The sequence below is a fragment of the Gopherus evgoodei genome, chromosome 2 (genome assembly GCF_007399415.2).
Source record: "Gopherus evgoodei ecotype Sinaloan lineage chromosome 2, rGopEvg1_v1.p, whole genome shotgun sequence".
Lineage (NCBI taxonomy): Eukaryota > Metazoa > Chordata > Testudines > Testudinidae > Gopherus > Gopherus evgoodei.
Window position 1 is genome coordinate 295,443,399 of NC_044323.1, and position 25,234 is coordinate 295,468,632.

The 25,234-nt window shown below is 56.3% G+C and overlaps 2 protein-coding genes across 7 annotated transcripts in view; both read left to right on the forward strand.

The window, feature by feature from the left end:
- RECQL4 (RecQ like helicase 4) overlaps window positions 1–14,566 on the forward strand; it is a 47,835-nt gene extending 33,269 nt beyond the window's left edge. For 4 of the 5 annotated variants that reach the window (XM_030553965.1, XM_030553964.1, XM_030553966.1 and 1 more), the window contains 13 exons: window positions 420–503; window positions 1,300–1,488; window positions 1,902–2,084; window positions 2,577–2,772; window positions 3,720–3,997; window positions 4,564–4,701; window positions 5,861–6,023; window positions 6,765–6,894; window positions 8,072–8,244; window positions 8,592–8,778; window positions 9,660–9,825; window positions 11,699–11,807; window positions 13,385–14,566. In XM_030553965.1, coding sequence (XP_030409825.1) covers window positions 420–503; window positions 1,300–1,488; window positions 1,902–2,084; window positions 2,577–2,772; window positions 3,720–3,997; window positions 4,564–4,701; window positions 5,861–6,023; window positions 6,765–6,894; window positions 8,072–8,244; window positions 8,592–8,778; window positions 9,660–9,825; window positions 11,699–11,807; window positions 13,385–13,506 — 2,118 coding nt within the window. In that variant the 3' untranslated portion in view covers window positions 13,507–14,566. The remainder of the gene's footprint in view (window positions 1–419; window positions 504–1,299; window positions 1,489–1,901; window positions 2,085–2,576; window positions 2,773–3,719; window positions 3,998–4,563; window positions 4,702–5,860; window positions 6,024–6,764; window positions 6,895–8,071; window positions 8,245–8,591; window positions 8,779–9,659; window positions 9,826–11,698; window positions 11,808–13,384) is intronic. The other variant, XM_030553968.1, reaches the window with a different exon arrangement.
- A 1,914-nt stretch (window positions 14,567–16,480) lies between these two features.
- MFSD3 (major facilitator superfamily domain containing 3) lies at window positions 16,481–20,738 on the forward strand. 2 transcript variants are annotated; one of them, XM_030549620.1, is made up of 6 exons: window positions 16,481–16,613; window positions 17,373–18,112; window positions 18,393–18,540; window positions 18,824–18,930; window positions 19,662–19,771; window positions 20,158–20,738. In XM_030549620.1, exons 2-6 carry the CDS (start codon window positions 17,431–17,433, stop codon window positions 20,329–20,331), a joined length of 1,221 nt encoding a protein of 406 aa, XP_030405480.1. In that variant the 5' UTR covers window positions 16,481–16,613; window positions 17,373–17,430; the 3' UTR covers window positions 20,332–20,738. The 2 variants fall into 2 exon arrangements, with proteins under 2 accessions (XP_030405480.1, XP_030405481.1); XM_030549621.1 differs by having other exon boundaries at window positions 16,481–16,596.
- The last annotated feature ends 4,496 nt before the right edge of the window (window positions 20,739–25,234 follow it).

Consider the following 25,234-nt stretch of genomic DNA (forward strand, 5'->3'; position numbering starts at 1 on the left):
CATCCCTTCAGGGGAGGCAGTCGGGGCCCGATCCCTTTGAAGCTGAGGAGCCTAGTCACTGACTTCAGTAGAAGCAGGATTGGGCCTGATTCTGTTCTTCATCCCACTTTTACTCTCTAGCAACTGCCCTTGGGACCCTTCACCCCCGGGGGTGGCATGTTTGGGGATAAAGATTTCCCATCTCCAGATCTGTCCTGTGTCCAGGGGTTGCTGAGAATTCTCCTCTCTGCTCAGAGCCGTGTCCTTTCTGATGTGCCAGGCAGGACATCTTGGAAGTCTCTGACCTAAGGATTGCAATGGAGCTCCTGGCTGCTGGATTTTGAGTCTGTAGACAGGCCCCCAGACTGAGTGGCAGAGGAGCTCTGTCCCTGGAGGATCCCTGTCCATTGATGTGTGTGTGTAATGCGCTTCGTTCCCAGATTTCGGGGCTTCCCCCCCACCTGAAGGCGGTCTGCATTCACTCCAACATGTCGAAGAGCCAGCGAGAGGCTGCTGTAGAAAGGGTGAGTTGCCTGGGGGGACAGGACCCTTCTCGTAGGAGCTGTGAATCTGAGTCTGCTCTCCGATCCTGGACTGGCTGCCTGCTCTCCTCTGAACAGTATAAGGAGGACTGGCCATTGTCGCTTGGCTTGGGGCACAGGCCTGCTGTGTGTGTGGCTGTCTGTTCCTAAGGAGTGCTGCTCTGAGACGCTGGGTGTGGGTCCGGTCTGACTGATGGGGCAGAGACCCCTCATGGACTGGCTAATGGGAACTGGTGGGAAATATCCACTGCCGTCAGGGCTGGGCTCGCCCGAGGGCGTTGCTTGACCACAGATGGAGCGATTTCGATTTAAATACACCCCCGACCATGTTCCGGAGTAACAGGCGTGTGCAGCCAGCCCTGGGGCTGTTCTGATGAGTGCTGATCGGGTGTGCGTTTCTCCCTGGTAAGGGGAGCTGGATGGGCAGCTGTGGAGAACAGGTACCCTGCACGCCTCCCCCCAACCCATGTCAGAGGGATGGGGAGTGGAGCGCCAGGAGAACCTGAAGAGGCCATTATGGTGACCGGTTGGTACTAATTGTACTGGTGGCTTTTGAGGTGCAGGCATCTGAGCCAAGAGCTCCCAGCTCCTCTCTCACCGAGCAGCCGGTGGATGGGAAGGACCCTCTAGCTCCCCAGGAGGGCTGAGTTGAAGGAGCTGAGCTTTAGCCAATCCCATGCCTGCCCCTGCCCCCTGGGTGTGTTTCCAGAGGTGGGGGCTGGGTCTGTGTAATTCTTATGGGGTAACCCCTCCTTCCTGATGCTGTGCGTGTTTGCAGGTGAAGGGAGGGAAGGTGCATGTGCTGTTGCTCTCCCCAGAGGCCCTGGTGGGCGGAGGCAGGGTGGGATCTAGCTGCCTCCCCTCTGCCGACCAGCTTCCCCCCGTGGCGTTTGCCTGTATCGATGAAGCGCACTGCGTCTCTGAGTGGTCCCACAACTTCCGCCCGTGCTACCTGCGGCTCTGTAAGGTACGGGGGGATCTGGCCAGAGCTCCCTGGCACCAGTGCACCATGACGTCTGCCTACGGGGATGGGGGGAGACAGCCAAGGCTATGCCTGCTGTGTCTGTGTTAGCAGCAGCAATGAGATGTGGTGCTGGGAAAGGGGCTCTGGAGGCACCATGTCTGAGATGAGCTGTCAGACCAAACTCCTGGCTGCTAATTCCCTCCTGGGTAACTGCATTCAGACCCCCTGTGTTCCACTTGCCTCTTGAGGCACCATTCTCATGTCCTGCCCTGAGCTGTGCTGTGATGGGAGGGGGAGATCAGGATTCTCCAGAGAGCCGGCGGGAAGGGGCTGTCCCCCACATGTGGCGCACCACTGCCTCTCAGCCAGGAAATGCCAGCCCCGGCATTGGGGAGTGACCGCTCTTCTCCCTGCAGGTTCTTCGGGATCGCCTAGGGGTGCGCTGCCTTCTGGGCCTTACAGCCACGGCCACGCTAGCCACAGCGCGGGACGTGGCCCATCACTTGGGCATCCAGGAGGAGGAGGGGATAGCGGTGCGCTCTGCTGCTGTTCCCCCAAACCTGCACCTTTCGGTCTCAACAGACAGGGACAAGGATCAGGTAGGGAGGGGGAGCAGGGCTCTCTGGGAACTTGAAGAGACTTGCATGGTCCTTGAAGCACTAGGTCATCTCTCTAAATCCCAGCTCTGGGGTTTCAGTCCAGGATTCATCCCTTCCTGACCTCAGTGGTTGCGTAGTGTTCTTTGGAGCTGCTAGACGGCTGCTGTGCGTGTCTCCTCCACAAATGGCTGCTCTCTGAGGGTGCATGAAATGATCCTTATGTGTCAGAGCCTCACTTTGGAATCCGTTGGGGTGCCCGGCTTTCTCTGGGATCCCCACGGATTTATTCTATGCTGCACAGGGAGTGGAATTCACCAGGAGTGGGTTGGGGAGTTGTCCGTGGGAAAGGGGTCAGTGTCCCTGCCTTCAGGGGGGCTCATAAGCTCAAGTGTGGACTTTTCCAGCCCTGTGAGGAGCAAACTGCTGTGAGATGCTCCTAGGGAGTGAAGCATCTGTAGAGCGGAGACCCATTCTCTCCTTGTCTGGTTCCAGGCCCTGGTCTTGTTGCTGCAGGGGGAGAGGTTTGGGGGCCTGGACTCGGTCATTGTTTACTGCACACGGCGGGAGGAGACGGCCCGCATTGCGGCGCTGATCCGCACACGCCTCCAGGGCGTAACGCTCAGGGAGTCCATGGCTGCTGAGGAGCAGCACCAGGACGATAGCGCTGGGAAGAGGAAGAAAGCCAAGGGTAAGAAAGGGTCGTCGCTGGGCTTCCCTGCAGCTGCGGAGAGGGAACCATGAGCCAGCACCTCCCCTGAGATTAGACTGTGCACTGGCCTTGGGCATCTGTGCACACATGTACGCTGGAGCAGAGGAGGCTGCTGGGGTGCAGCGTGTTAGGGATGGAATTGCCATCTGGAGGGAGCTGTCTAAGACACACCAGGCTTTCCATGCTGGCTCAGACCACTAGGCCCTTCAGTCCAGCAGCGAGCCTCTGACGGTGCAAATACCTGACACGTCAGTGGAAGGTGAAGCTCACTTCCCCTTCCCCACACCATGCACCCATCCTGGCAGTAGAGGGCTGCACGTGGGGGCAGGGAAATGCCTTCCCAAGCTCTGCGAGCATCAGATGCATGGGCTTTGCTTCCCCCGTGACAGACCATCGCAGCAAACATGGTGGCATGTGGTGGCCAGGAGGGCTAAACACCTCAGAGGATGCCAGATGAGTGATGTCAGGAAGGGTGCTTTGTCCAAGGGCTTCTGCTGGCTGGCCCCTGGGCCTGCCCAGGCTTTTGACTCTGTTCCTTGGCTGCAGCTTGAACCAATCCCACCCCTGCAACCGGGAGCTCTGGCTCAGCCATGCCCACATCAGAGCTACAGAGCGTGAATGAGGAGCGAAGACTGAATCGCTTAAAATCGAAACTTAAAGCTCCGTCATAGAAACCCTGCTGGGAGAATGAATGGGGATTGGTCATCTGCAGATCCGGGCAGATGATGTCACTGCCACCCAGCGTAGGGGTGACTAGGAAAAACACACCCACCCACCCCCGTTAAACGCGTTGTCTGTTGCTTGTTTCCACCTCTGAGGAATTAGCGAGTGCTCGCAGGGTGCTCTGACAACGGGAAGCCCTCTGTCCGTGCTAATGATGATCATTCAGTGGTGGTCTCTCTTCTCTCTCCATGTCTGTGGCATAGCTAAGAAGAGCATCCGGTGCCCTCTGAAGTGGATCGCCGATTCCTACCACAGCGGCATGTCCGCCATCGAGCGCCGCCGGGTCCAGAACAACTTCATGTGCGGCCAGCTGCGCATCGTGGTGGCCACGGTGGCCTTTGGCATGGGGCTAGACAAGTCCGACGTGCGTGGGATCGTGCACTACAACATGCCCAAGAACTTTGAGAGCTACGTGCAGGAGATCGGCCGGGCAGGGCGGGACGGGAAGCCAGCGCATTGCCATCTCTTCTTGGATCCGGAGGTTATTGCTGCCGGAGGGGTGGGGGCTAATCCAAGAGCCAGGGTATCCCACCAGCCACTTCTGCTGCAGACGGTCAAAATCCCAGCCCAACTGAATGCACCTGCTTAGTTTGCTGAGCAGCTGGCTGCTGCAGCCATTATAGGGAGGTGAATGGCTCTCGTGGCCCTCAATGAATCTGATAGCAGGGGCTCTCTAGGGCTTATTGTAGGGTGCCCAAGCCTGTTTTTAGGCACAACCAGCCCTAGAGCCCTGTGCTGATGGAACCAGTTACAGGCTTGGACCAGCACTGAGAACAGAGTGAGGAGGAAATTTGCCACAGATCCAGACTGATAGGGAAATGTCCTCCCACTGCCTCGTTCCTCGCTGCCCAGCCTCCGTCTCAGCGAGACCCAAGCAGATGGCAGTTCTCAGCCCCGTTTTCCCCGCCAGCAGCTGGGAAGCTCCAGGCTCAGTGTGTGTGACAGGGGCTGCTCTCTTGCCTTTGTGTGTGTGTGTGTGTGTGTGTGTGTGTGTGTGTGTGTTTGTCACTGTTCACCCCACACTCCCCAGCTCCTTGTCCTCCCCAGGGCGGGGATCTGCACGAGCTCAGGCGACACATCTATGCCGACACTGTGGATTTTTTCACCATTAAGAAGCTAGTGCAGAAGGTTTTCCCTCGCTGTAAGTGCCTGGAGCTTCACCGCAAACAACAGGACCTCAACAGGGTGAGGAATGAGCCCTCGAGTGACCAGATGTCCCGATATTTAACCCTTTGTCCCGTGTCCCGATCAATGTAGGATCAGGATGCCATTTGTCCCGATATTCAGGTAAGAAGGCGAGTGGGAGGGAGGCGCCGACTCCATGGGTGCTCTGGGGCTGGAGCACCACAGGGAAAAATTGCAGCCAAGCTCCCCGCTCCTTGCCGCCTCCCCCCAGCATGCCACGTCCCGCTCCTCCCCCTGCTCCCAGCACTTCCTGCCTCCTAACAGCTGTTTGGCGGCACTTAGCGCTTTCCGGGAGGGCAGGGGGAGGAGCGGGGTCGCGCCGTGCTCAGAGGAGAAGGTGGAGAAGAGGTAGGGCAGGAGTAGGGACTTGGGGGAAGTGGGTGGAATGGGGTTGGGAATAGGCGGACAGGGTTGAGCACCCATCCAGCAGAGGGGCTGTGTGCGCCATAGGGGTGAGGGGCAGGTGGGAGGGTGAAGAGGCGAGTGGTGGGTGGGGGACTGAGGAGGGACGCAGCAAGCCAGTGGCGGGCAGGGGTGGGGCGGTGGGAGGGGCTGAGCAGGGGCGGGGCCTGAGGCAGAGTGGGGGTGGAGCCTGGGAGGAGCGGGGATGGACTGTGGGCGGGGCTGATGGCATCCCAATGTGTCTGGATATTTTAGTGTTGCGATCTGGTCACCCTAACGAGCCCTGACTGCCAGGATGGCCAACGCTTGCCTGTGGGAACTACAGGTTCCAGCATGCCGTGCTCCTTCTCAATCTGATTGGCCCGCCCCCTTACCATCTGGCTGATGGCAGTTTCAGAGCGTGACCTTCTCTCTGGCCCCTGGAGATGGTCTATCCGGATCGTGCTGACACACAGGCCTGGGATGGTACATGTGCAGCAGTAGGGCGGCTTCCCTGGGCTGCACCTTTTCTGGAGATAAAGAGCAGCTTCAGGCTACCCGTTCAGCTTAGACTCAAGGGTCCCTCTGAACCTGGTTAGAAGTGGGTTGGGGAAGATCTGGCCTGTGGGAGCAGAGCTGCAGCCCAAGGCCCAGCCACGCAGGGCACCTTTCTGGGAGCTTGTCATGTGTGGGCTGAGGGAGGAAGAAGGTCTCCAGCCCCTGCTGCTCATCTCTGGTACCTCCTGCCTGAGAAGGGCTCGGCGTTGTTTCCCTGCAGGGGGGCGAGGTGTTGGACGCTGAGATGATGGAGCTCATGAGAGCCAGTGAGGAGCAGGCATGTCGGGATGACAGGATGAGTGGGCAGCAGCGAGTGTGTTATAAACATGAGCGCGCCATCCCCATGCAGCAGACAGTGGAGTCCCTGGACATCCGAGAGGAAGGTGAGGCTCACGCTGCTTCCTGGCATGGTGATCTGGAAAGGACTCTTCCTCCTCAGCTCCGTGGGCAGGACGGGGCCCCTGGCCAGGGGAGTGTGGGCTTCCTTGGCTTTGTGCAACATCCAGTGCTGGTGGCAGAGCAGACTGATTGTGGTGGGGCTGGTGGGGACGCAGGCGCGGCTGGGGCAGGGCCAGCTGGCCCCTCGGTGTGAGCTGGGTTGGGGCATGGGTGGGGCCGGCCAGCCTTGCGGCCGGATCCAGTAAGGCTGACCCTGTCTTCCATTGTAGGTCGGGCCAGGCCTTGCTGCTGTATCTGTTCCCCACTCCTTCTTACAGACTTGCCCAGGTGTATTGGGGGAGGGCAAGTGCAGGGCAGCTGTCATGTCTGGTGTTCGAAAGTTGCCCAGCCAGGCTGGGGCTGCTCCTAAGTCTGCTGTGAACACAAGGGATGTGCCTTGTGCACAGAGAAGGGAGCTGCTTGCAGCTGCTCCTCCTTAACATAGAGGGGGCAGCTCACGTCCCATTGTGCCCTGCTCTTGAACAAGCCAGATGGAGGGCAGTCGCAGGTCCTGTGTGGGGCGGTCAGCAGGTGGCATGGGAGGCTAGCATGCACCCTGGGGGAGGTGGTCCATAGCGCTGCGGGCATAGGAAACCAGAAGCCTGGCTCTGCGGGGTGACTGCAGCTCATGCCAGTCCCACCGGAGCTCCCCTTGATTGGCGCACATCTCCTTTCCTCTGTTACAGGCATTGAGACCCTGCTGTGTTACCTGGAGTTGCATCCGCAGTGCTGGGTGGAGATGCTGCACCCCACTTTCTCCTCCTGCCGGGTGGTGTGTTACGGGGGCCCCCAGCAGCTCAGGGCAACCGCACAAAGGTTAGTCGCTGCGTGACTGAAATCTGAGCCCTTCCATGCGGGGTGTGGAGAGACCTCTTGGGATGTGCAAACTCTGTGGGAAATGCCTTAATCGGATCACACACAGCTTCAAAACAGTTTCATCTGCTTCTGGGCACCTCCCTACCCGGAAGTGCTGCTCAAACCAGAGCTGTGACTGTGCTTGGTAGGGAGGAGCTCAGCTGGGGGATGTTCTTGCCAGCAAGCACTGCGGGGGCTGGCACCTGAAGGAGGGAGGTAAATGGGTTGAAGAGGGATAAGTAGGAGTCACGAGATGAAATCGGGAACGTTGCCGGGAGGAATAGGATGGAGAGCTCTTCTCCTGGGATGCTAAGAGAAAGACAAGCCCACGCCATGGAGACTGGGCTGGCAGACACTCTGCGCTGGCCGGGGGATGGACTGGCACAGCTGGGTAGGGCTCTTCGCTGTTTCTTAGCTGGAGGACGCACAGTGAAAGTGCCCCACAAAGGTGGGGCTGCTTTGTGGTGCCGTAGGGGGGTGTTTCAAGGAGCGGAGGGGCAATAGATTCAAACTCTCCTCTGAAAGACTCCTTGCACTGCTGTGTTAAGGGTTATATTCAGTACTGCTGGATGCCTGGAGGGAGTGGGATGGCAGGGCAGCACTAATCCTGGATGCTTGCTGCCTGCAGGAGTGACTGCCTGATTCGATGCAGGGTGCCAGTTTGGTCACTACACCACTGGCAGCTGGGTTCACAAGGGGCTGAATAGGTGCTCGGCTCCTGTGCCCAGTGTGTAAACTGACGCCTCCTGGAACCAGGCAGGAATTGCCCTCTACAGGCAGCATTGCACAGCTGGCCAGAAGCCTCCGAGCTGCCTCCCACCTACCTCTGCAGTACCAGGGGTTGGTCAGTTGGCAGCAGCATACAGACAATGATGTGAGGGGCCAGTGCAGCAAACCCAATGTTAATAAAGATAGATGGAGCTTTGCATTGATTCTCACAACCTTGCAGAGCGGTAGGGAACTGTGGCAAAGGGACAGGCCCGAGGATGTGGAGGGAGTCTGTGTCAGAGGAGGAGTTCCTGGCTCCCTGCTCTACTCCCCGTCTCCACAGTTCCCGTGCTACTGCTGCTGGCTTTGATTTTTGTCTCTGGGTTCTCAGCGTCTGCATCCTTAGCTTTTTCTCTCCTCCGGCTCTCAGCTCCCCGCCTGTCGCAGTGTGCCTGGCCCGGGAGCGTCTGGCAGGGGTGGATCACACGCACGCCAGCTCTGTGGAGTTCGACGTGATCGCACTCAGCGACTCCATGGGCTGGGAGGTTCTGCCGGTGAAGCGAGCCCTCCGCCAGCTCCAGTGGAGCACACAGCTGCAGAAAGGTGCTGAGAGTGCTTCTCCGGGGCACCGGGGTCTAGGGCAGAGGTGGGGAAGGGAGCCCCAGGGAGAGCTATGGTGGAAGGATAAAAGCCCCCCTCCTCCTGCAGTCCACATGAGCTCTAAAAGTGCCGGGTGTCTATGGGATTGGCCCTCTTGGGCACTCAGGGCAAAGCCCAGAGCCCGCGGGGGAAGCTGTTTGGTTTTCTGGCCCTGCTCAGAGCCCTGCGTTCAGTGATTCTCTTGTGTCCCCACGGTGGGATTGTACCAGTGCACCCCCTCGCTGCGCGTGCGTCAGCTAGTGATCCCAAGCCAGTTCCCAGAAAGAGCCCCTCCCCCTGCTTGTTGCCAGGTTGCCATGGCACTGGGAACAGTGGTATCCTGGTGGAATTCAGCGACCTGTCCTTTCACCTGCGCTCCTATGGAGACCTCACGGACCAGGAAATGGACTCTGTGTGCAACTTCCTGCACCACCGGGTGACGTCGCGGGAAACAGCCACTCTCTGCCAGCTCCAAGCCTGCTTCAGGGCCTTCCAGAGGTGAGCATGGGCAGCCGTGGGGAACCCAGCCCCGCTCTGCACACCCCAGACAGTCGGTTCCAGCTAAAGCCTCCACAGAGAGATTTCCCCTCCTGCCTCTTACCTCTGCCCTCCCTTCCCTGCTGAGGGAGGCCCCGGGTGTTACTGCAATACATGCTGGTGGCAAGACTATGGAAGCGGAGGGGAGCTCGTCGCTTCGGGGTGCAATGAGTTAGACAGCAGCAGTACAGGGCAAAACGCAGACGTCCTGCGGTGTCTGTCAGCAGGTCAGACGGTGTGTGGGGCAGCGAGAGGCTGGTACTTCTCGACTGGGGTGGGGAGCAGAGATGGAAGGTCCGTGAGGTTGGCTGGGGAAGTCCACGGAGAGCTTTTGAAAACAAGGGGCATAATTTTGATCCAGATCCTGAGAAGACTGGGACCAGTGGAGCTGCTCCGACAGGAGCAAAGAACTCTCCCCCTCCACTGGTCTGCCTTCTCTGACAAACACACAAAGCAGTGTGGCCATTCCAACTCCCCCAAGCCCTACCAAACAAACTGCTCCCTGCACGCATGCTCCTCTCCTGGGAGAGGATGAGAACACGAACCACACAGAGCACACACACATCACATCACATCACATCACTCTGGGCATGATTGGCAGATACTCCGGGGACCAGGGCAAGAGAAGAACCTGCACGGAACAGACTAGAACTCCAGGGTATGGACAGAATGTGGGTATCCTGCTCTATACACATCACCTTGCTTCTCCTCTCCCATTGGGATCCCTTCCCTTCTTGCTCTTCCTCCTTCCCTGGGGCTTATCCCATTCTCTTCTCCATGTATCCTGCACCCGAAGATCTAGTGGTGCCCTTTCTATCAGTAACACCCCTTTTCCTGAGCAGCGTGGCCTGCCAAGCCAGTGCCCTGTACTCGGAGCGTGTGGACAAAGAGAGGAGCTCCCGGCTGAAGGCCTTGTTGATGGACTATTTTGAGAAGAAACCTGCACTGGATGAGACCGAGCTAATGTGCAGGGAAGACGAGGAAGCAGAAGATCTCAATAACATTAAAGTCAGCAAACCCCTTTGTTTACTTCCTTTTGTTGGTATCTAGTTTTGAGCCTATCTGAGCCACTCACAGGCTGGCATTTCTGAAACCCCTGTAACCATGGCATGTAGACTTAGTTTTAGTGTCAGCTGTTGCATTGGAAAGGCTTTCTGTGTAGCATATGGTGGTACCAGGGTGGGATGGAATGGACTGCATGTATGTGTAGCGCACACTCTGAGTGGATCAAAATCCACACTTATCTCATTCTGGCTTTAAAACCGTTGGCGCTGCCATTTTGGTGAACATTCTGTGACTGGGTTTGAGACACTTCTCTTTTACTGAAGTATGGAAGCACTTTGCCTAGTGGGGGTGTGTTTGTGTTTCCTTCATTGCACTTTGCTTTTAGACGTTTAAAGGGATGCTATCAAATTATTCTGCACCTTAACATTTAGGACTTGTTAGCAGCATGTGAGGGACAGTCCTGGTTACATTGGCACTTCACAATTAGTACTTTGCACTGTTCATCTTCAAAGTGTCCCAAAAATAAATGTAAAAGGGTATCTTGGTAAGGGTTTTACTGGATCAGATGGGAGTAGAAATGTTTCTATAACTTTTTTTTGTTTTCCTTTTATTCCTTTAAAAAGTCCCCCTGCACTCCCTGTTTAAATACTCTCCCTGCAGCATTTTTATGCTAGTGCCAAACATCTAGTAAGTGAAACTGACCAGAAACAAAAGTGATACTGATCACTTTTTGGTTTCACTCTTCAAACTGAAGAGTGCAAAAGTGATCAGCCATGATGGTGAAAAGTAAACTAGAGGATTTTTTCCCTGATTCCATAATCTGAGGGTCTGTTAGATCAGTGGTTTTCAACCAGGGATTCCTGTACCCCTGGGGGTACACAGACCTTCCAGGGTCCATCAACTCATCTAAATATTTGCCTAGTTTTACAACAGGCTGCATAAAAAGCACTAGCGAATTCACTGTAACTAAAATTTCATACAGGCAATGACTTGATTATACTGCTTATACACTGACATGCAAGTACAATATTTATATTCCAATTGATGTATTTTATATGGTAAAAATAAGAGCAATTTTTCAGTGTCACAATGTGCTGTGACACTTTCATATTTTTATGTCTGATTTTGTAAGCAAGTCGTTTTTCAGTGAGGTGAACCTTGGGGATATGCAAGACAAATCTGACTCCTGAAAGGGGGACAGTACTCTGCAAAGGTTGAGAGCCAGTGTATTAGATGGACAACAATGTCTAATCCATGTTTCTGTATTGCACTTTCTATTTTGAAATACGGCTTTTATCGTGTGTCCCTATTCTGTAACCAAAAGAAAACTCTCTAAGGCCATGTCTACACGACCACTTATGTTGGCAAAACGTATGGCGCTCGGGTGTCAAAAAACCAGCCCCCGAGCGACATAAGTTTCGCCGGCATAAGTGGTCGTGTGCACAAGTGCTATGTCAGCGGGAGAGCTTCTCTCACCAATATAGCAACTGCCACTCATTGGGGTGGTTTAATAATGTGGATGGGAGAGCTCTCTCCCATCAGCTTAGAGCAGCTACACGAGAGATCTCACAGTGACACAGCTGAATCGGTACAGCAGTGCCACTGTTGACTCGCTAGCATAGACATGGCCTAAATCCAAGCACAGGAAGCGACCACAGCTCACTGATTTGGTCCCAGTTAATGTTATACCTTGGTGTGAAGCAGGTTGTGAGTGCTCATTAGCACTGTTTTTGTTTTTTGGATTTGTCTGATCAAGAAATGGTCTCTCCCAACACTACGAGGCTGTAGAGAGAAGGAATCTTCCAGGGAGACCAAGAGGGAACCTGGCTTATTTTCTCCCAAAAGTCTTAACAAATTTCAAATGTTTTCTCTTTAGCTGCGGGAATGGGAAGGGCAGATCCGCTCAGACATCCGGAATTTCTTGTCCATCCGCCAGGATGAGAAGTTCTCTGGCAGAGCTATTGCCAGGATATTTCATGGCATTGGTAAGGAAAGCTGAATGCAGGACTGGAATCCTATCTGCCTTTTGCTGCTTATGTAATATGACTTGCCATAATGCTAGGCATTTTCTGCCTGATCTCTGTAACCGCTGCACAGATCTCATCTTAAGCCTCCTTAAAACGTCTTTGTAACCATGGCTATAGTGAAAGGTGCTGGCTTGGAGCCTGAAGGCTTCTTTGGGGACCTGCTCCCACTGCTGTCCTTGTCAGTTATCGTGAAATGGTATGCAACCCCTCGGTCCTAGGGAGTGGAGTGTAACCCCCACTGTTGAGCTGCAGGGGACCTCTGACACTCGGGGTGAACTTCCCCAGCCAGGGGGAGTGTGTGCCTGTCATGGTTACAGAGTGAGCTGTGCTTTAAGGCCCCTTTGAGGACAGGTTTTGCTACCTTCCCCTCTTTCTGGGAGGAATCACACAGTCTTGCCTCCCCCAGATGGGGCATCTGGGCTGCAGTCCACTGGCCACCACTGATGTTAACCCAGCAGGCTGAGCTTGTCTGGCACCTGCGAGCCCTTTTCCTTCGGGATCCTTTGGCAGCAGCTGATTAGAGAGACAAAACCAGCTTGTCCCAAGCGTAGCCTCATGCATGCACTCCACAGGGCCAGAACATGCAGAGCAAAGGGTAAAACAGTAACAGCCTGTGAGCATGTTTCCCTGACCTTGATCTTCATCTTTCCTTGCTAGCATGGTAAGTTCCCTCCTCTGGGTGGGAGCCAGCCTACTTGCTGCAGTTCCTGGCTCCTTGCATCCCTGTCAGTGCTCACCGGCAGCCCCCCAGCAACTCACTCCACTCCCCTTCCTTCTCTAGACCCAGCATCCTCCAGCTGCTCAGTGTCCCTTTGCTCCTGAGTTCAGGCCTGGAAAGAATAAACTCTACCAGCCTGCTTGGAGCCAAGCTGGCGTATTCCCCAATTAACAACATCCCTGCTGTTTTCTGGAGGACCCTTAGTGATCTCTGGGACTGTACCTCACCTTCATCATTGTTTGGGGAACCAAGAGGAAACCCCTAACAGCCTCTGATTTAACTCCTTGCCACCCAGCAGGATAATATCAAAGAGGTGAACTGAGGGGTATATGTCGACTACTTTTTATAATCATAACTCCCTCCTCCTGCACAAGACCTCATGTTACAGCTTGGCTCTGTCTCCCTCTAGTAGCCATACCCACATACAGGTTTAGGAAACTGCTACTGCCTTTGAACTATTAGACACTGGCTTTTAGCTCGATAGAGGCCCATGCTTTTAGATGCAGATGACCTGGGTTCAGTCCCCTTAGATGACCCGTCTATGGACATTGTCATTGTGTGAACAAGGTTACAGGCTCCTAGAGCTCTGTGGGCCTGTCTGACACAGGTGTAATTCCACAGGTGACCCTGGTGTACTGGAGCAGGGAATCTGGCCTCTGAATGCCTAGGCCTAGGCCATGTATGCTCAGCTGCTGTTAATGTCTAGGTCGCTCGTGTGAAAGCTTTGGCCACTTTCTGTTCAGTTAGGCACTGCCACTGAGTGAGAGGCGGGTGATGGGCTCAGCAGCTGACTGGGCCTTTTTCTTTCTCCAAACAGGGAGCCCATGTTACCCCGCTCAGGTCTATGGACGAGACCGCAGGTTCTGGAGGAAATACATCCACTTTGACTTCAATAGAATCATGCGCCTGGCCACCGAGGAGATTATCCGATGCAAATGAGTCTGCGAGGGCAGGGGTGTGAGCCACGGAACATCAGCCACTGACCAGCAGGGCAATGGAATGAGACAACAGTCACCAGAGCAAAGCCAGGGAGCCCTGCAGGCCATGACTCCGTGTGCCGTTGCTCCTGTGTTCCATTCACCTCCCTGCAGATCCCAGGATCTCCCATGAGAGACCTTGATCTAATGGCTGTGTCATGATTCTAGTCCCAGTTAACCCAGCGCTGGGAACCAGGGCACCTACTTGCATTGGAGACTCCTCTGCAGATCCCACCAGGCGGGGTACCTGCTTTTCAGAAGTGGAGAGGATACGCCGTGGGCTGTGCCCAAAGGAGGCTGGGCGAGAGAACAGTTAGAGCCTGATAGTGGCTGGGAGGAAGAGGCTTTGGGTGATTATCCAGTTGACTGTATATAAATGTCCCTTTTAAGGTTCAGTCCCCTACAGCTGCCCCAAGCAAACGCACCTCTCTGGCTCAGGGAGGCGAGTCACCAGCCCTGTGTGCTAAGGGCTTGTCTTGTCTTCCCACTTCTCAGGGCTATCTCTACTATGGTGTTCTACTCATTTTTGCAAAATTGTACATCATCTGAACACATTTCTTGCCTCAGCCCTGCCCCTCATCCCCGGTACAGGGGGCCGGGGGGACTGGGTGCAGCCAGGCTTTTCTTAGACATGGGCTGTGAATAGACATGTTCCGTTCCCACAAGATATTCAATAACTATCTTGGGTGGGGGGGAGGGGGGCAACATTTGGCCAGTTCAGGAGGGGGTGGGATGCTCTCCATACATTTAGATGGTGCAGGGGAGGTGGAATGCCTCTGCCAACGTGCCATAATGTGTGTAAAAAGTAACCGACGTTCATGTCTGTATTTACATCCGAGCTTTGACTGTTGCAGTGTTTGCCCTCGCTAACAATTGTCTGTTGCTGAGTGTCCGTTCCAATGCCTTTTGGAGTGTCTTCTCAGTGCTGTTCTATTTCCACTGACCAGCTGGAATCTTTGTTTCTCCTCTTCCATCTGGGACCCTGTTTGGGTTTTGTATTCACACCAATAAACAGTGACTTTTTAAAGTGCCTGTGACGTCACCTCTCATCCCTTCCCTTCTGGACGTGTGAGCAGAGTTGCAAGACTCTGCCCGTCTCCTTGGGAGCTGCTGGGGGTGGTGAGGCACTGCAGCGTGGGGGATTTGGGCATGTGGAGTGATCCTTCAAAGGCACCTGGAAGAGGAAGGAGCCCTAATTCTGCTGGGTGCCTTTGCATATCCCACCCTTTGGTTTTTATCAGCATAAACTAAACCCAAAAGCTGACCTCCACAGCTGGCCGTTGCTTTCAAGTAGGACACACTGGGTTATGCTACTCTGCACCTTGGTATAAGGAGAGGTCAGGATGCTTGGGTATGTGTAGGGGAGAAGCTCCCAAATCCAGGCGAGGTACCAGCTGGCAGTTCTCTGGCCTGTGTTATACAGGAGGTCAGGTGCTTATTTGGTCCCCACTAGCCTTGGAATCTTATATTAAAAAAAAAAAAAAGTAGAGAGGAGTTTTATAAAGCCACTAAGTTTACAGCTGGTCTGGTAGCTTAATAAGTACGTGTGTAGAACTGTGTTCAGAACTGGCCCCCAATGAACCTTTCGTATCTCCCAACCAACTCCGCTCTGTGTATCGAGTGCACTCTGCACAGGGCCATGCTTAACGCATGCTAATGGCTGTAACTGGATTTTCATGCCACTGAAAGTTGGCTAATTGAAAGCCTGCAGGCCTCTTGCAAACAGGCACAGGCTGGATGTTGAGAGGACAAGCTTCCCTGCTTGGGAGGGCTCCCACATCTGGAAGTGAGAGGGACCTCATGGGGAGTCATTCAACCCTTAGCTTCTCTGCTGACACCCCCTCCACAACCCCCCCCCCAACAAAGGCGCACCTCCAGCACTTCTCTGCAGCCTGTAGCTGACATTGCTGGCCCCCCACACCAGCGGGCAGTGGCTATAGAAAAGGCAGCTGGGGTCAGAGAGATGGGCAAGTCAGTGTTTGACTGGCAGGACACAGAACGTCCTTATCATAGCAGCCTGGAGAGGAGCTGGGGAGGGGTCAGTGATGGAAGGCAGTCTCCATTCACGGGGGGAGGCCTGTGTGAAATACACCCATGCTATGTGTTTAGGCCTGTGGGTGATGGGCACTGGGCAGCAGGATGGGGAACCACAATTGCCCTCCCCCACTCTTGACCTTTGCTAAAATGGGTAAGGACTATGTAACTAGATGGTGTCTCCCCAGGGGTGAGGTGGGGCTGGTGGAGGGTTCACTGGCACGCGGTAGCAGGGGCTGGTGCCAGCGTGTGTGTGTGGGGGGGGTGATGTGGCTGGTTAGTGCTGTATGCTGCAGTGCTGATGAAGGTGAGACACGGCACAGGCAGCTCTGAGCTGTTGGGGGCTGTGGCACTGGGGGTGGTGCGCACAGGGGGCTGGGGTTTGGGGAGGGGCTCTGGGGCTGGAGGGGGGGCAGAGGGGCTCCTGGGCCTGGGGGCCATGGGCCCTGTGTGGGGCAGTGCAGCGGTGGGGCCACTCTAGGAGATAAGGGGGGACGGGGCGGGGCAGCATGGGGAGGGTGAGGGGGGTTCAGGCCATGCCCCCCCCCAGGCCAGCCCCCTAGGGACAGGGATGTGGCCTGGGCACATGCTGGAGTGGGGCAGAGCTGGGGGCCCAGGCCCCTCTGCCAGGCAGCCTCTGGGCCCCGCCCCTCGGAAGGGGCCTGTGGGGCGGGGGTCAGTAGCAGCCAGCCCAGCATGGAACTGCAAGGTCGGTCCTCCGGAACCATAGAGCAGAGCGAGCGGCGTGCTAGAAGGGCCCCCCCCCCGCCACCCGATCCCAACGAGCAGCAGCCCAGACAGGACCCTCTGCGCAGCCCCGTGCCAGCCAATAGCGCGTAGTCGCTCCTCAGACAGTGGGCGTGGCTGAGTCGTGGCGGGAAAGGCGGCCCCTCTAGCCGGCACTTCCGCGTTCTCTGTGGCTGTGGAGGACCCAGGCGCTGCTGCAGACCCCCAGTTCCCCCCCACGACCCCCGGTGCCGCCAACCCTCGCAGCCCCGCCCCGGAGCGGCAGCGGGGGGTGAGCCCGCCCACTAGGGGGGTCTGGGCTGGAGGGTCTGTCGTTTTGGCTGTCACAGCAGGTGGTCCTGTCGCCATGGTGACTGTTACCATGGCATCAAGCCCTAGCAATGGCATTGGGGGGCGTTGCTGTGGCAGCGCTTGGGTGTGGCTGTCGCCATGGCATCAGGCCCTAGCTGTTGCATTTGGGGTGTTGCCATGGCAGCACTGAGCTGTGACTGCCTGTCGCCATGGCATCAGGCCCTAGCTGTTGCATTGGGGGCGTTGCCGTGGCAGCGCTGAGCTGTGGCTGCCTGTCGCCATGGCATCAGGCCCTAGCTGTTGCATTGGGGGCGTTGCCGTGGCAGCACTGAGCTGTGACTGCCTGTCGCCATGGCATCAGGCCCTAGCTGTTGCATTTGGGGCGTTGCCGTGGCAGTGCTGAGCTGTGGCTGCCTGTCGCCATGGCATCAGGCCCTAGCTGTTGCATTGGGGGTGTTACTGTGGCAGCGCTGTGGTGTGGGTGTCACTGTGGGAGCAGTGGCTACATGGCATCTCTGTTACCATGGCATCAGGTGACAGGTACCATGGTACCTGTTGCCATTGCATCAGGTGACTCCAGGGCCTGGTCCAGTGCAGCCAAGCTGGTGCCCCCGATCCTGCTCTTCGTACATGCGCCCTGAATTCCCAAGCTGAGGCCTAGGCCCATGCCTTAACCCCTGCTGTGCTGGTTCACTCGGCTTGGCCTCTCCCCTCGCCGAGCCCGATGTAACGTCTGTCTGTTTGTGTTCCCCACAGCCCAGTGAATCTCCCCCAGCTCTTGTCCTGTGTGAGCCCCTCGGCCTGGGGCTGAAGGATGAACTCTAAGTATGTGCTACTGGGGTGCCTGTACTTTGTCCAAGGGATGCCATATGGGCTACAGTCCAGCCTGCTGCCCATCTATCTCCGCAGTGTGGGCCTCTCCTTCACCAAGATCAGCTTGGCCAAAATGCTCTACCTGCCCTGGGTCCTCAGGATGCTGTGGGCTCCTTTAGTGGATCAGTACCACACCAAGCAGACCTGGCTGGTGCTCAGCATGTCTGGACTAGTGCTGGCTTGCCTAGCATGTGCCACTATGTCGCCAGAGACCAACTTCCTGCCCGTCGCTGTCATGCTGCTGGTTATGAACTTCTTTGCTTCTGTCCAGGACATTGCAGTGGACGGAGTAGCTGTTCGGCTCCTGAGGCAGGACGAGATCGGGTATGGAAACACCATCCAAGTGGTGGCATTCAAACTGGGTTCTGTGCTGGCGGGAGGAGGCCTCCTGACCTTGATGCACCTGTTGGGCTGGGGGGTTCTCTTCTTGCTTCTGGCCATCATTTATCTTCTGACCATATTGTATGTGTGGAGCGCTCCGGTACTGCAGCTCATGCTGGGACGGCCTTCCCATGATGGCCAGCCCCGGGCAAGAACCTTCAACCCTTGGAGAATTCTCCAGGAGCTTTTCCATGTGCCGGGCACCCTTTGGACCGCTGGCTTTGTCCTCCTCTACAAGCTTGGTGAGTGCCTGCCCGGTGGGGTGGGGTGGGGTGGGGTGGGGGGTTTCTCTCAGGAAAAGAGTGTTTAGAGTGGAGAACTCTGGAGAGCTGCAGGTGGAAAGGAGCTACTGGATGTAACAGCTATAAATCTAGATAGGGTACCTGCCAGGGCTGGGTTAGGGATTGAGCAGAGCCGTTAAAGTTCCCTGTTGTGCTGTTGGACATGCCTGCATGCAGGGAGGAGTCTGATAGAGCATGGACTCAGCTGTGGCTCACCTGATTGTGTCCTTTCCCCTTGCAGGTGAGCAAGGCGCCACCACCATGTTCCCACTCTTCCTGCTGGACCATGGATTCTCCACCCAGCAACTTGGCTTCTGGAACGGGGTGGTAGCCATGGTCTTCTCTATCACAGGTTCCTCGCTGGGCGGCCAGCTGATGTCCAAGCAGAGGTTAAGTGTAGAACGGGGCTCTGACGCCTCCCTTTTTTTGTGGGGTGAAAGGGACTGGTTTGTAGGTGGGGTAGGAGAGAAATGTGTGGTAGGAGTGGGCATGAGATGCCTGGTTCTGTTTTGATTGCTCTTGGGCCCAGCTGCTGTGTCTGATTCATGATCCTTCCTCTAAATCAAATGGGGAGGAATCAAACACAACCCCTCCCCTTCTGTTCTGCTTGCAGTGTCGTGCCGCACTCACTTCCTTAACCATTTCTGCATTGGATTTGTGACCTCTTTCCAGGTGGCCACTGTCTCTGCTGAAGGCTCTGTTACTGCTCCGCTTCTGCAGCCTGAACTTGCAGACCTTTTTGGTCTTCATCTACGATGATGGAGTGTCTCTCTTCAAAGGTGAGCACCCCCCCGCTGAGCAGAAGAGGGCTCCTCGTTGATATGGGGTGAAGGGAAAGAGGACAGAGAGGCAGTTCAGGGCTGGTCAGAAATTTTCCCTCAGAACTGTGTTTTGAGGGAAAACTGGGTTTTCAACTATACAATAATTTGGGCAATGGATTTCTGATTTCCATGGAAAATTTTGATTTAGTCAAACCAAACTCACCAGAACATTTCAGTTTGGATCTGCTTCATGGCTGAACTATATCCTCCATGATGCACCCTGTCCAGGGACTCTCATGATGCACCCTGTCCTCCCTCCAAGAGGGAAGACCATGGTGCATCTTGGGAGATGTAGTTCGATATGGAAGCCCAGTCTAGAGAGGCGAATGGGAGTGTGAAGCACCTGAACTACATCTCCCAGGTGGCATTTTGACAGCATTTCCAAATGGAAATATTTTAGTTTGGATCTAAAATATTTTACCAGAAAATTGAACTTTTCTATGAAATTTAGATGAAAACAATTTAGTTTTTTCACAGAAGTTTTCATGTTGGGGGACCCCTGTTTTATGCCTAGCTCTTTCTGAGCGGTCCAGTGACTTGCACATGGCCCCAGTGAATGTCAGCGACAGAACTGGGAGCAGAACTTTGAAGAAGCTGCTCCCAGTCCTGTGCTTGGGCCATGCCTCTCTCCAACCCTGAACTGATCACCTGCATTACTCCCCTGTTGCCATGTCCTGCTTTATGTGTAGAGGCTGCGATCCTGAGTATCTGTGTCCAGCACTTCATTGGAGGGCTGATCACCACACTGGCTTTCAGCACCATGATGCAGTGCACACAGAGGGCGGATGGCAGTATACAGGTACCTCTGGAAATGCGGCCCAAGGGGGACTAGAATCAATGGGCACTTCAGCCATCTGCCTCCCTGTCTGCAAACTGGGGATGTTAATGTAGTATCCCCCAGTGTCAGCGGGCTGCCAAGACGGTTCACTCCTCTGTATTAGTGAAGAGCCCTGAGATCTGAGTCTCTGTGTGGCCCTCCCAGACATGAACGCTCCCCAAGGGAAGCATTATCTGCACTGGGCAGATGGGGAACTCAGGCACAGAAAATGGGCCCTTTCCTGCAGCCCTCAGTTGGGCAGGGTTTAGGCACTGTCTGGGCTGCCTGGGTCTCTCTGTCTGACTGCGTATGTGGGTCTCTCTTTGTGTTTATCACCCCTCATGCTGGTGCTTGTCTGCCCTTTGCAGGCCACTCATTACAGTTTCCTGGCCACCCTGGAAGTGCTGGGCAAGCTGGCATTCAGCACCTTTGTTGGGAGCATCGTGGACTGGCTGGACTTTGCATCCAGCTTCTGCTGCTTCCTCTTCCTCTCCTTCATCTCTGTGCTGTACGTCCTGAATATGCCTCCTGGCAGGAGCTAAGGAGACATACCCGGCCTCTCCAGGGATTCACTGTGGGTGGGCTGTGGGCCAGGCTTAAGGGATGGACGGCTGAGAATCTCCCTGGCTAGACTTGCAGAGGCCTTGAGCAGGCGTATTAATTTGCACTCCTGGTGGACATTGGAGGAGCCCAAAATTGCCTGTGAAAATGAAACATCGCAGGGCCAAATCCTAAGACACTGAGCGCCTGCACCTCCTGCTGGAGCCCTCAGGAATTGCAGGGGCTCAGCCTTTCCCTATGGGTGTCTCCACAGATGTAACCAACGTCTAAGATCTCCTCTCCCACCCCTGGTATGGCCTACACTCCTGGCTTTCACCAGAGCTGCCTTAAGGAGCCAGGGTCCTGCACTCACCCTCCAGCCTCTAGGATCTGAAATTAAAATGTTTGTTTATTGAATGTGTCTCCTTCTCCTGCCCTGCACCACGCTCAGCCGCCCCCGCCCCCCCTCTCCCCCCCGAGGAGAGAGTCAGAGTCCAGGCTGGGCCCTGTGCTGGAGCCCTGAAAAGGGAGGAGCGGGGCTGTTGGTTACCAGGGCCAAGCTGTTACAAAGCTCTTGTCCGGCTCGTCGCAGCTCCAGGATTTGATGTTCTTGTTAATGGTTAGACTGGGACAAGCTGCCCCCAGCCACATTGCAGAGTGCTCAGCTCAGCTGCTGTTGCAGGGCCCTGTGTCTGCATAGCAGAGTCCTGAGCCAGCAGGCAGGTCAGGCTCTGGATGCTGTCTCAGGGCTCAGAGGAGAGGCATGTGACCAAGTGTATTAGAATAGTTACAGTATCATAATTAGCGTGAGGATTACAGAAAGAAAACTACGTGGCCCTGGCTCTGCTGCAGCCAGACTAGGAGCACAGGCCTTGGCCGTGTATGTTCACGAACAGTCACGTTTGCCCGGTGCTGCTGGGCGCTCTTCCAGAATACGAAGAATGGCTAAACAAACCATGAAATACAAAGTTAAGGTCCCTGCCCCTGCAATCTTAACCTGGCTCTCTCTGAGCGATGCCCCCCCATGCCAATAGCACACAAACTGGTGCTGGTTTTAAAGGGCCGGCTGACTCTACTGTTTCTAGTGTCAGTCGCTTCTGTCAGACCCCTCTTTTCAAGGAGCAACAGCAGTAAGAGAGGGGTCAGTTCCTGGCCTTTATGTGAGTCCTTAGCCTAGGGCGCCTTTCCTGATGCCATAATGCAGTTGCCTGTGCTGCCTTTGATCAAACTTAGGGTCGTGTAGCCTGGCTGGGTGGTGAACACCCTACGGAATGCCTGCAGGAGGAATCCGGTCTGTTTTCGTTGCTCCTCAGGTAGCGACTCCCTGAGCTGAGATGTCGTGGGGTCTTCGGGCGGGGTAGCCCGGGGCCCTAACTCAGGCTCTGGTGGCCAGGGGTTGATCAGGAGACCTTCTCGTTCTCGCCAGGGTTTCAGGAGGTTGATATGGTACCTCTGGGTTTTCCTCTGGCAGTCGGGCTGGTTAATCTCATAGGTGACTGACCCGACCTTCCAAACCACCTCATAGGACCCCTGCTTCTGGGCCAGTAGCTTGGATTCAGTGGAGGGCAAGAGAAGCAGCACCCGGTCTCCTGGTTGGAACTCGTGAGCCCGGGCCTCTCGGTTATAGGTCTGGGCCTGAGCTTCCTGCACTGCCTTCAAATTCTCTCGAGCTAGTGTTCCGGCTCGGGTGAGCCGGCCTTGAAGCTGGAGGACATACTGTAGAAGGCCCAGAGTGAGTGATGGGGTCTGCTCCCAGGTCTTCCTCATGAGGTCCAGGAGCCCCCTCGGACCCCGGCCATACAACAGCTCGAAGGGGGAGAATTTTGTGGAGGCTTGGGGTACTTCGCGGACGGCCAGGAGCAACAGTGGAATCAACTGGTCCCATCAGTGCAGGTCTTTGGGAGAGAACTTGCGCAGCATGTCTTTCAGGGTCCGGCTGAACCGCTCCACCAGGCCGTCGAGTTGTGGGTGGTACACGGAGGTGCACAGCTGCTTAATCCCGAGGAGTTCACAGACCTGCCGCAGCAACCGGGAGGTAAAATTGGTACCCTGGTCGGTAAGGATTTCCGGGGGCAGGCCCACATGGGCAAAGATCTTGACCAGTTCATCGGCAATGGTCCTGGCAGTGATGCTCCAGAGCAGGACAGCTTTGGGGAAGTGGGTGGCATAGTCCACGATGACCAGAATGTATAGAAACCCAGCCCGGCTTCTCAGGAGGGGTCCCACCAAGTCCATCGCCACCCGCTCAAATGGTGTCTCCACGATGGGCATGGGTATTAAGGGGGCTGGGGCTGTCTGTGAGGGAGTGGCCAGCTGGCACTCCGGACAGGAGCTACAATAGTTCCGCACCTCCTGGTGCACCCCGGGCCAGAAAAAACGGGACAGAATTCAGGCGAGGGTCTTTTCCTGGCCTAAGTGCCCGGCCACTGGGACATCATGGGCAAGCCTCATTACTGCTCATCGGTGGCACCGAGGCACCAACAGTTGTGTCTGGACCTCCCCAGTGCGGGAATCTCGATCCACCCAATAGAGGCGGTTGTGACGCAGCTCAAAATGGGGCCAGTTCTTAGCCTGGACCGGATCAGTCAGGGCGCCGTCGACCACCGCGAGCTGTTCATACGCCCAGCCCAGGGTGGGGTCCTTCCTCTGGTCCCGGCAGAAATCTGTGTCAATCGTGGGGTTGTCGGTGGGCATCAGCAGGAGGTCATCCGATGCGCCTTCCTGCCTCTTAGGCCCTGCCTCTTCAGCCTCCTCTGTAGGGTCCTTGGGGCAGTCCCCTTCCAATGCGGGGTGACCTCAGGGCTTTCCTGCGTATGTGACCTCAGAACCCCCGGAAACTCTGGCCAGTCCCACCCCAAGATCACGGGGTAGGCGAGTCGTGAGGCCAGGCTGACCGCAATGGTTCGCGTGACTCCATCCATGGTAAGTGGGACTCGGGCACTGGCGTAAGGTCGAACATCGCCATGTATACACTGTAACTGGATAGTTCCCAGTCGAGGATCTTCGGGGAAGCTGAGGCTTTGGCGGACTAGTATCTGCCCACAGCCAGAGTCAACCAGGGCCCGCATCTGGCAGTCCCCGACAACTACGGACACGGTGACTTTGGCAGCCTGTGGCAGTTGGGCACGGTTTTCTACAGTGCAGACGTTCCCAAAGCTGCACTCCATTTCTGTGCAGTCCCATTGGAGGTGCCCATGCTTCCCACAGGAGAAACAAGGCCCAATTTCGGATCGTCCAGGCCAGGTCGAACCACCCTTCTGGCTCGTAGCAGGACTCCGTGGGGCACGGCCAGTCCTGGTCTCAGGGCCTGTAGGGGTTTGCTGAGGAGGACCCTCGGGACGCCTATACCGGCGTTCCTGACTCCACAGGGGAGTCCGTGGCTTGACGCAGGTGCTCACCCGTCTTTCGGGGTTGGGGCACTCGAGCCCTGCAGGGTGACCCCGCGTACCCTGCCCGAACGGAGTTCCCACCGCAAGGAAGTTCTTCATGAGGGTGACGGTGGCCGCTACTGTTGGGGCCCGGTGCCGGAGGACCCAAGCCCTTCCCCGTGACGGGAGGATGTGGAGGAACTGCTCCAAGACAATTTGCTCCATGAGCTCTTCGGGGTTTCGCCTGTCGGGCTGTAGCCACCGCTTACATAGGTCTCTCAGCTCCTGAACCACCAACCGGGTGCGGGAGCCTGCGTTGTAGGTCAGGCTCTGGAACTGCTGCCAGAATGTTTCCGGGCTGACGTCTAAGGCATCCAGAATTGCTGCCTTCACCTGGGTATAGTCCCTGGCATCCTCCATGGATAGACCTCAGTACGCTGTTTGCGCTGTCCCCGTCAAGTATGGGGCCGGAGGGTGTCCCACTGATCAGGGGCCCACCTGGCAACCTGAGCCACCCTTTCGAAAGTCACCAAAAAGGCCTCAGGGTCATCCAGTGGGCCCATCTTAGTCAGTCTTACGGGCGGGGTTAGCCGAGGGGTCCTGTCCTTGCCTCCTGGCTGGAGGGCCGGGGGCCGGGGCAGCGCTATCACTAGCTGCTGCAAACATTGTCGCTGGAACTCTTGGTTCTGTACCGTCAGGTCCTGGATCAGCTGCTGCTGTTGTGCTCCCAGCTGCTCGACCAGCTGTTGTTGCTGCTGCAGCTGGGCCGCCTGCTGTCGCTCCTGGCTCTCTGTCAGAAAGGTGAAGAGCTTGGCCAAATCCACATCTCCTGTGGGGGATCGCTGTCCCCCAGACCCTTTCTCACAGGGGTCAAGGGCTCACGCCCACATTCTGGACAGAGTCCCCACTTCTGGTACCACGTGTAGTGCAGCTCGGCCGCGGTTTGTCCCTCAGCGGGGCTGTAGCGTGTCCCACTGCCTCGCTCTAGTTTGCTGGCCGGTGGCTCTGCTGTCGTGGGGAATAACGCACAGTCGGTTAGGGGGGTTCAGATCCTGGGGAGGGGCTGAGTCAATAGTCCGAAACTGGCCCAGGCCCTAGGTCAGGGCGGGACAACAAACACTGAGTCAGAATGCTCAGGCCCCCAGGCAGGGCTGAGCAGTAGTCATAGGCTTCGGCCTCCTCAGGCCAGGGGAAGGGGGAGTCTGCCACCCCGGAGTGGGGTGGCAGGGGGGATGCAGGCCCTCCCACTCCACTGCGTCCCAGCCCAGGGCCCTAGCAGGTGGGGATCCTGGCCGCAACACATTGACATTGGCTCTGGCAGTGCTGCAGCTAGACTGGGGTCGGCTGCCCCCAGGCCACTTCCACTCTCCCCCTCGGCAGGAACCTGAGTCGTCGTACCGTCGCCGGCGGTCTCAAACACCATCGGTTCCTCTGGGTAAGTAGCCGATGGTAGGCTCAGCGGCTCCTCGGGGTAGCTGGCAAGAGGCAGGCTCGGCTCTTCCTCGGGGTAGCGGGCGCGGGGCAGGCTCGGCCGGTC

Bases quoted from the DNA above. Each gene is read 5' to 3' on its own strand.
- MFSD3 (XM_030549620.1), top strand. From the start codon at position 17,431: ATGAACTCTAAGTATGTGCTACTGGGGTGCCTGTACTTTGTCCAAGGG. The intron at 18,541-18,823 runs GTTAAGTGTAGA...ACCTCTTTCCAG, and splicing joins CAGCTGATGTCCAAGCAGAG to GTGGCCACTGTCTCTGCTGA. The intron at 19,772-20,157 runs GTACCTCTGGAA...TGCCCTTTGCAG, and splicing joins GGGCGGATGGCAGTATACAG to GCCACTCATTACAGTTTCCT.